Below are 10,052 nucleotides of genomic sequence, written 5' to 3'. Positions count from 1 at the left end.
TATAAATACACAAAGACAAGTAAGTTCACAGCATGGCGGTTCCGTACTAAAACCCAACACTCCAATCTCATCTCTTCACCTTCTCATCAAGGTTCACCGTTTCTCTTTTCTTCTCTCTTATACATTATAAAAGTTCACAGCTTTTTCTTTTTCTCTTTACTTTTTTTTTGTTATGGGTGCAGATTTATTTTGACCTCTTTTGTACTTTCTTTGACACTGCTTTGAATATATATTTTCCTCGGACAGTGGGAAAACAGACCGACATTTTCTTTGCTTTGTGTTGGGCTTTAATTGTTTTGACGAGAAAAATGGTTGTTTGGTTGCTAGAGGAAAAGAAAAAGGTTTGAAATTTTTACTGTTTGGGACTCAACAACACTATAAAGTATAAACTCCTCTCTCAGTGCAGCATGATATAAGGTTTTTGTTTGGTTTAAGGAAAGTTTGAGCAAAAGGAAGGAATTTTTTTATTTTTGGGGAAATGGGTTAGTTTCCAATTTGTTAAGTATTTATGAGATTTTTTTTTTTCTCTCACTCTTTTCTTGAGCTTTTAAAAGTAATGGAGCATTTGGGGTTGGGTGAAAATGAATTTTCCTTAACTTTTCCCCTGTTTTCACTGCAAACACACGGAGATATTCAGGTTGGTTTATTGTTGTGTAAAGTTTTGATCTTGGAGATAATTGTTCTGTGCTGTGTGTTATTAATATGCTGATTTGTTTATTCAAAATTTGGAAAATGTATGAGTTTTCAATGTTGGCAAGTGTGCTATGATATTGAGGTTTAGAGATTGGAAGATGAATTCTTTTAATTGAAAGCTATGAACTCCAGCTCATGGTTTTGTCATTCCAACTCCAGTTCTTAGACTTCGGCTTTCTCTTCAACTTTATTTTGTCACTGTGGTTTTCGTTGTCAACTTGTTTCTGTGGCAGTGTGGCTGCACCATCTTTATTTGTGATTATTATATCTACCCCTATTTGTTTTTTGGTTGGTAAGTTACATATGCACCCACTGGGTTTTGAACCCCACAACCTTATCCTCCACCCATACTTATGGGAGAAGGAAGTGCCATTTGAGCTAGAGTTCATTGTCAATGTATCATCTATTTTTCTATCTTTGGTGGGGGATGTTGGGATTGCTACAGATGATACGTGTATTTCCCGAGTCTTGCTTTAGAGACATTATGGGTTTTCCTCAACCTTAAGATTACAGTTCAGTAGTGATGAAATGTTTGTTTTCAGAAATATTCCTGGATCTTTTTTAGGAATTACTTTCTCTAAAACAAATGGAGGCAAGAAACTTTATATGTGATTCAAATCAATTTCATGATCCACAATTCAATGTAATCATTCTCCTTGGTATGAGACACAAAATAACGGTGTGATTGTTGTACATCTGGTTCCTGATTGTAGGGTGTTCTCGTCTGAAGGTTTATCTGTGATTTGCATAAAGTGAAAAGTATTTGATTCTCAGCTGAGAGACTATTAGGGAATAGGAATGGCTCTCGAGACATTTCTAGATTCCAACTTTCAAATGGAAGCAAACTCCCTGGTACTTACTAGGCCAACTGGCAGCTTTTTGGGGTTCTCAAGTTCTAATGACTCGCTAGAAAAGGATGAGCAATACCAGGCAGTGGTAGCTTCCCTCTTGAACACATCTTCTGGAAACTTGCCGAATAACATGTCTAGGATTGCACATATGAATGTGGGTAGGGTCTCAGGGGAAGCGAACCCAACCGTCTTAAATCATGTGGTGAATGGACTGAGTGTTAGGCCAAGTTCCTTGGTAACAGATTCTGAATCAGCACTTTCAGAGGGTCCTTATTCACATAGAAGTGCTAGTACCAACATGGATTCTTATCTGGAGTCACCCATATCACCTTCATCATTCTCATCTCATAACCTAAGAAAAACTAGATCTTCAGTTATAGATGGTTCCTCCATTGCTCAGTATACCTCCCATCTAGAAGAAGATTGCCCGCAAGTGCATAAAAGGAAATACCAGCATGAGGAATTCAATAATGTATCTAAAGTGGCTGCACAAGTGCATAGAAGTTCACTTCTAAAGGGCGCTAGACAGGAGCCCCTCACTTCAACTCAGATGATTAAGAAACCAAGATTAGACATCAAGCAGGAGGCTATTATGCAACAGCATATTATTCAGCAGCTACTGCAGAACCCGGATTCTTCACAGTTACAAGGACATCTACCCCAACTGCAAGCAATGTTTCAGCAGCATCAGTTACAAAATCAGAAGTGGCAAAAGATTTTGCAGTCTATTCCACAATATCAGGGAATTGACATGCACCAGCAACAGCAGCGACAGATGAGGCACCATCTCCAACAGCAGATGATGCATCAAGTACCTGTTATGCACCCATTTAATGAAGGCATCTGTTCGCGCCGGCTAATGCAGCAGATATATCATCTGCGGCAACGACCAGCTGTGAGTTGCTAGTGTAATTGTCTAAATAATGTTGTCTCTTACTATGACATCATGCTTTTTACTATTGTAAACTACCCTTATTGGTGTCTAATGTTTTGCATTGTCAATAAACAATTTGGGTTGAAGCATGGCTGATTTCTATGTTTTAATATCACACATCCTCTTTGTGCTTGAACCTGGTGATGCAGCTTTAAGTTAGTCTAAATCTGATTTTTTTTTCTTTTTTTTTACCCTCTCTCTTTAGGACAATGATATTGCTTATTGGAGGAAATTTGTGGCTGAGTATTATGCTCCTTGTGCAAGGAAAAGGTGGTGCGTGTCTCTATATGATAAAGTTGGACACAATGCCTTTGGTATATTTCCCCAGACAGCTAGGGTCAGTTCTCATTCTGCTTATTTATTTTCTTTAACATGAGAGATGATTGATCCTAATATTACAATACATAGTCACAAATGCTGTAGTGGCCACCGGTTGCATGGGTTGGGATCATGTGTTTTTACATGGTATAATAATAACATCTTCATGTCAGTTGTATGAAATTTTGTTTAACATTTTTGCTCATGAATTCTTTCCCTTTATGTCATTAAATTCTTCTTTAACTGCTTCCCCCTTCTGCCACAACTTGCATGGAATGTGTGCAAAAAAGAAGAGAAGAAAACTATTTTTGTTGTATAAGTGAATTAATGCCTTGACTTATTGAATTTATATTCTTGTCTGATTTTTATCTTCCTCTGTATGCTTTAAGCTTATGTTGATTGTTTAGTAAATTTGAGATTGTTTGTTGCTTTTGTTCTTTTAGGATACATGGCAATGTGACTTGTGTGGTTGTAAATCAGGGAGGGGATTTGGTAAGCAAACTAGCATTATTAGATCGCTTAAATTTTTCCTTCCCTGATTACCTATATTTATTGATAGCATATAACTTCTTTTATCTTTTGTTTCTTGGCAGAAGCGTATTTTGAAATACTTCCTAGGCTTAATAGAATTACATTTGATAGTGTGATCGATGAAATATTGTTTCTCGATTTGCCGCGTGAGTGTAGATTCCCTTCTGGGTTAATGATGTTGGAATATGGAAGAGCAATTCAGGAGAGTGTCTATGAGCAACTGCGCGTTGTTCGTGAGGGTCAACTGCGTATTATTTACACTAATGATTTGAAGGTGAGTCAAAGTCCACTTCATGTGAAGTTGGTGGGTTAATTATGTGTATTATTCATGTTTCTCTTGTTCAATGCAAAATGTTATATAGGATGGTGATGTGTACGTAACAGTTTTTTTTCCCTGCAGATACTATCATGGGAATTTTGTTCACGGCCTCATGAAGAGCTTTTGCCTCGAACATTTGTTGCGTCTCAGGTATTCTTGTGCTCTGTATTTTCTGTGGCTGTAAGCTTTCCGCCTCGGTCTTCAAATGTGTCATATGATCCATTACTTATTTTTCTTAGCCATAACTTTGGATCTAATGATCGTGCTATGAATTAATTCTTAAATGTTGCAGATCAATCAATTGGTTCATTCTGCGTGGAAGTATCAAAGCAATAATAATGATAGTGGAACTGTTGGTGCATCATCTGATGGTCTACAAGCAAATTGTAATAAGTAAGAAATTAATGGATGAGAAATTGTATGCATTATTAACAGCCTTAGTTTTATATTTTATTCTTTGTGCCTTTAGTTGAAGGACCTAATGATGTTTTATTGTCCTCTTTGTTAATTAAGAAGTTGATAAATTAGGTCCAAAGATCTGCAATTGTGAGAATTGTCCAGGGGTTTATTTTCCTGCTGCATGTTCTAACAAAAGGCTTTCATAAGACAAAAAGAAACCTATTTTTATTCTATTGAATGACATATCTGTATGTTTCTAGATACTGACATTGGCAAGGGGTTACTCGACTATGAAGAAATTCAGTTTGGCCTCCGTATAATTGAACCTGGTTAGGGATGTGGCCAGCATTGTTGACCTTTTGAAATTTATAAGAATAGTTGTAAGTTCAAATTATAAATGCTGCTGTAGGTATGCTAGAAATTTTGAGGTTTGAGAGAACCAGGGAAAATTGGTTGACTCCCCCCCCCCCCCTCCCTTTTTTATTTCTTTTTCCTTCCACTTATTAGAATGTAAATGCAATAAATCATGCGTTCACCTTGTTCTTGGTCACTTATCTTACCATAGGTTCCTGGCGACTGGGTGCCATCTTGCAAGGGCTTTGGAGTTACAGCTGGTTGATGACTGGGGATTTTCCGGAAGATACACACGGTGTTTGCAGGTAAATCTCAACAATTCATTATGCTTAATTTTGAAGCTAATTCCATTATGCTGACAGTTCATAATATGTTCCCATTATAATTGTTTAACAGATTGCTGAGGTCATCAATAGTATGAAAGATTTAATGACTTTCTGCCAGGATAATGGCATAGGACCAATGGGTACGTAGTTCTCACATGTTGCTATGATGGCATGTAATGATGCAAAATACTGTCCCGCCTCCCCCCTTCCTCATGAATTATGAATCATCACCTAAAATGAAAAGAAAAGGGCAAACACCCTTTTAGATTGTTGCTTGAGTTCTTCTCCCCATTGACCTTCATTTCTATTGAAGCAGATCATTGTTTTCATATAACATCACTGATTAATTGTAGAGAGCTTGAAGAGGTATTCCCGAGAATCCACCACATCCAATTTCCGGAAAAAGGAATTACCAGAAAAGTTGGGTGAAAAATCTGCTCAAGGTCTGCCAACTGAGAAGGATAAGGTGATGGCTACATCTACTGCTCCTACCAGTAATGTGGATGATAGTCTAAATATGACCAACCGAGGACATTTGACTACCTCAGAACATGCAGCATCAGCATTGCCAGGTTATTATAACAATTTTCTGAGACGGAACTCCTTGACCTCTGATGTGAACAGGATGAAGCAACAGAGTTCTTCAAATGTGTCTAACCACAATGCACCTTTTAAACCATATAATGGTCCTAAAACCTCAAGTCCAAGACTAATCCAAAACTCACCAATTGATGGCTTGTCAAGTTCCCATTCCTTGGAAGGAAGCCAGAACATACAGGATCATACTATCCAGAAGATACTGCAGGAGATGGTAAACAACAGCAGAAAAGCGAATGGGAATGCTGCAAACAGAGTCAACTGCAAGATCAGCCAAGGTACAGTTGTTGACTTGCCAACAAGAGGCAGGGTGATCGACATTGTTCAAAGCGGGTTAGGTTCTGGGAACAGCACCACAACGGAGGCTGCTCCAGGAAATGCATTGAGTAGTAGTGTGAGGAGGATCAACAGCTCAAGGGCAATGTTTAATAGGGAGTCCTCTGAGTTTTGTGGCAACAACAGATTCAACAAGAAGAGAGAACCAGAGGTCCCAGAGAAGCATCTTCTTCCTGAAGCAATTCTGAACATGATTCCTGGGTATCATGAAAATGGAAAGTTCAGTAGCAGCAGTGGCGATGTGTGCTATGGATGGAAGGTATGACCTATTTTTGGGTCATTTCTTTTGTATGTGAGAGAATGTGGGAAGTTGCTTATCGTGTACAGAGAATCTTGAATCAGTTTCAATGGGTCCTTTTGCTAATATCACATGACACAAAGAACAGTTATACACTCACATGTCTTTTGAGTACAATACAGTGAGTTTGTAAGATCTGCAACTTGATCGTGATCAGAGTTTGTCCATGTAATCTGATACCCTCACAACCTTAAATAGCTTTGATGATATATATGAAATCATACTATATAGCTTTTCGAATCATACTCATGAGCTTGGATTTATACTGAATCTTTGGACTTGTGTATGTAATATAGGATTTGAGTAGATGGTTACTGGTAATTGTGTGGATTTTTAAATTATTCAGGCTAGAATTCCATGTTCAAAAGTATAAAAGCAAAAGGAGATTACATTCATTTTGTTGAGCATCTGTCAAGCAGATGTACATGTACAGTGACACTTCCTCCAGGCTCCAACTCACTTTTGAGGCAATTATAAAAATTGCTATTGACATATACTTTTAATGGCCTTTTGGGTTGAATTTGTAGACCCAATTAAAATTTGATCCAAATGCTTATTTAGTTAACAATTTGGGCTGAATTAATGGGCTTTGGGCTGGTCACGCGGGACCAAAATTAGCCCATATTCTTCATCACGTGGGCTGAGCTCATTGACCACGGGCTTAAACAATAACAGTGGGCTTAGGCCTTGTATATATTTTTGAGATTAGTATTTAGGTAGGCCCATAGATGTACAAAAACAAAAACTCAAAAAGTGTCCTAAGGACCTATACATACAGGGTTCGTTTGAATTGAGCTTATTGTTACTGAAACTGAAAACTGAAAACACTGTAGCAAAATAATTTTTAAATGTGTGAATAGTGTCGTGAGACCTATGAACAGTATGTGAACAGTGCATGAACAGTGTACGAATAGTTTCCCTTGCACAGTAATTTTACTGTTCACTGCAGAGCAAAAAAAAAAAAAAAAGGCATGAAAACGCAGGGCTGAAACGCAACTTTCAGCCCTGCCCAAACGCTCACTAAGTACGAACAACATAAGAAAAGGAAAACTAGTGGTTTTCGCATTATAAATTTATAATTATATAAAAACCCAAATGGACAAAGTCAAATTTTCTTCTTCTTAATATAATAAAGCTAATCATCACATGTTGGCTACTGTATCATCATTTTCTTTTAAGCTAATTACCACATTCATGTTTGAAACTACATATAATTGACCATTCACAATGTCTAACCTCGGTTTTTGATTAAATGCGCAGCTAGCAGAATCCACCAAAATCCAATTTGAAATTGTCGAGCGCTGACCGCAAAAACCAATTATGACAAAACTCTCGTTACATCTAGATTATGCACAAGTCAACTTTATTTTATTTCTAGAATTCTGGTGTAATTTTAAAAGACAAATTTGGGATCAATAATAAGGACTGGAATTAATAACGACTACCAACTTTGAACCGGAAGTGTCCCCAGAGACTTGTAAGAGAAAACAAATAGGAAAAGTGGATAAACAAACCAACATGTGAATGTAGAAACACTCATCTCCAAGCACAGCCAGATCAAGACAATTATATGCAGATAAAATTAATTTAATTTCTACCAAACAATTAGCCAACTGTCATTTCTTGAAACCATTGTTATATTTCCCCTATATATATACCGGACTCATCACATGCGCTTTGCATGTGCAATGAGGGTTTTTTTTTTTTTTTTTTTTGTCTAGTGTCATAATTTTTTTTTATAGAGAATTTCAACCTATAGCGTCCGTTCTTTATCATCAAACTAAGATATCAATCAGTTTTTGGTATAGGCGGGGAATGAACTGAGGATCTCTTATACAACCATCAGAGACTTTACTAGTTGAGTTAACTGGAACCCACCAGTGTTATAATTTTTCATTCATCGCAATTTTTAGATTATAACACAACCCAAATATTAAATAAAAGAAACCAATGAGCCTTGATAAAGTAAAAAAAAAAAAAAAAAAAATGTTGGAATGTGGTCTTGAAGGAAATATACAAAGTGGACTGAATTTTTTTTTTTTTTTTAATTTTATTAATTTTGGATAAGTTTGTTTTGAAAACATGGATTAGTAGGGGAGTTTCCTATTTTGTAGGCATTTTAGTGGAGTTGGAGATATATTTTTACTAGGTTGTCTCCAAGTTTTGTCCATGTTAAACGTAGGGTCTAAGGGTATTTTTAAACCATATAAAACTCAAGTCTAATGAGGGGAATCCTGTTATAGATAGTACTATAAAATAAATATCATTAATTGTTTGTGGTAGTTTCTTGAAAATTGAAAAATTAACTAAACCAATAGTCATGCTAAATTAATATAGCTATATATTATTAGAAAGGTCTTATTAATGAGTGCATTAAGAGCAATTGTTAACAAACTATTTTAAGAAAATTTTAATGCCATTTTTGTGGAAAATAGAAAAAGTTATCAAAATATTAAAAGATGTCAAGTCAAAATCCTATCCTATATGAGTTTCTCTTTACATAATACTATGTTTATTTTTAAAATTGCATCATGATTCATGAGTTTTCCTTTACATAATACTATGTTTATTTTTAAAGTTAGTATCATGGTATGTAGTCAAAGAACAGATAATTAATTCTTTTGAAGGGCCCAACTTAGGAGATGGTATTGCATGTTTCCGAAACATGCATCCTCCCCCTCACAAGGGGGTGGACCCCACATATGTGTGGTCCACCCCCTTGTGAGGGAGAGGATGCATGTTTCCAAAACGTGCTGAAGTTTCTCCCAACGTAGTCAATGTTGGGATCCACCCCCTTGTGAGAGGGAAGATGCATGTTTCCGAAACGTGCTGAAGTTTCTCCCAACGTAGCTAATGCAAAATTTGATTGATTTGCATTCCATTATTTGTCTAGGAGGATATTGGAATATTCGAAATCCCATAAGACAAAATATAAAATATTAGACAATGACTTCTTTTTTTTTTTTTGGGTGGGGAGGGGTTGTACATATTACTCCAATGTCAGTGGCATGTCACATGTGCCTTTAGACGACTTGCAAGTCTTGCATTAATGGAGCTTCCACTTGAGATTTTGTTCCATTGTGTGGAGCTTCTGATTGTCCCTCCACCACTCAAGCATTCTTCTTAAGAATACATATGAATACAAGAATACAACAAGACAACCAAAAAAAAACAACCCAGAAACATTTAGACACTATACACTACAGTCATTCATATATTATATTCACTATGTTAATAATAACCAAACCATTAGTTCATAGTAAAAATATATATATTATTTAGATTCTTTCTCTCTTGTTTTTCCCCACCTCATGCTTAGTGAGGGTTAATATTATATTAAGAATTTAATTGCAAGAAATTATGCGACGACAAAATCAAATCTAATCTATTCTTTGAAGTTGCTGATGAGATTTGTACTAATAGAAAGTTAACTAATAAAAAATGGAGTCACGTTCCATCATTTCAATTCTAGAAAACTAGTCTGAAGCAGTCACAAGAGACGGCTTAATTTCTAGAGAAATTAATCCTTTACCTAACCTCCAGCTCTACTACACTATTAGTCTCAGGACAACTTTGGAGGTGTTTGATACATGTTTTCAAACAACAATTTTCAGTTTTTAAATAACATTACACGTATTTTTACATATTTTTCACACACATATATTTTCACACATATTTTCAAATAACAATTTTCAATTTTTAAATGTACGTACCAAACACCCCCTTAGTCATATTAATACAAGTGTCAAGACAGAGTACCTAACATTTTTGCATTGATAATTTGATATCAGAAAAAGTCTAGGAACACAAAATTTTTTACAACTTTTTATCACAATTGTAATGTGACAAGTGTAATCTGCTACTGAAAAAAAAGAAAAAAAAAATTATGGAATTATTTCATTAACCACTGCATAACAAAATCATTGTAATTCTTACTTTTATTTGGATACTCGAGTCCATATCCTGTCGTGACCTCATACTTATCTACTTTGGTAGGGTCAAAGATGAACATAGCCATTCAAAGTTGACAAAAAAAAAAATAATAATAATATAAATTCAAAGCTCATCAGAACCTTCTACAAAGAAAAGTCAAATC

At 35.8% G+C, this 10,052-nt stretch overlaps 1 protein-coding gene across 3 annotated transcripts; it reads left to right on the top strand.

Moving 5' to 3' along the window:
• Positions 1–6,201, top strand: LOC115977202 (probable transcriptional regulator SLK2). Of its 3 annotated transcripts, none has more exons than XM_031098909.1 (10): positions 1–91; positions 1,407–2,439; positions 2,684–2,815; positions 3,240–3,288; positions 3,390–3,601; positions 3,728–3,796; positions 3,939–4,039; positions 4,611–4,704; positions 4,796–4,865; positions 5,079–6,201. In XM_031098909.1, exons 2-10 carry the CDS (start codon positions 1,492–1,494, stop codon positions 5,921–5,923), a joined length of 2,520 nt encoding a protein of 839 aa, XP_030954769.1. In that variant the 5' UTR covers positions 1–91; positions 1,407–1,491; the 3' UTR covers positions 5,924–6,201. The 3 variants fall into 3 exon arrangements, with proteins under 3 accessions (XP_030954769.1, XP_030954771.1, XP_030954770.1); XM_031098911.1 differs by lacking the exon at positions 1–91 and adding an exon at positions 106–637; XM_031098910.1 differs by lacking the exon at positions 1–91 and having other exon boundaries at positions 106–2,439.
• Positions 6,202–10,052: the final 3,851 nt, after the last annotated feature.

Source organism: Quercus lobata, chromosome 2 (assembly GCF_001633185.2).
Source record: "Quercus lobata isolate SW786 chromosome 2, ValleyOak3.0 Primary Assembly, whole genome shotgun sequence".
NCBI classification, from domain to species: Eukaryota; Viridiplantae; Streptophyta; class Magnoliopsida; order Fagales; family Fagaceae; genus Quercus; species Quercus lobata.
The sequence above is the reverse complement of the archived record's forward strand: the minus strand, read 5'-3'. Positions and strand labels throughout refer to the sequence as shown.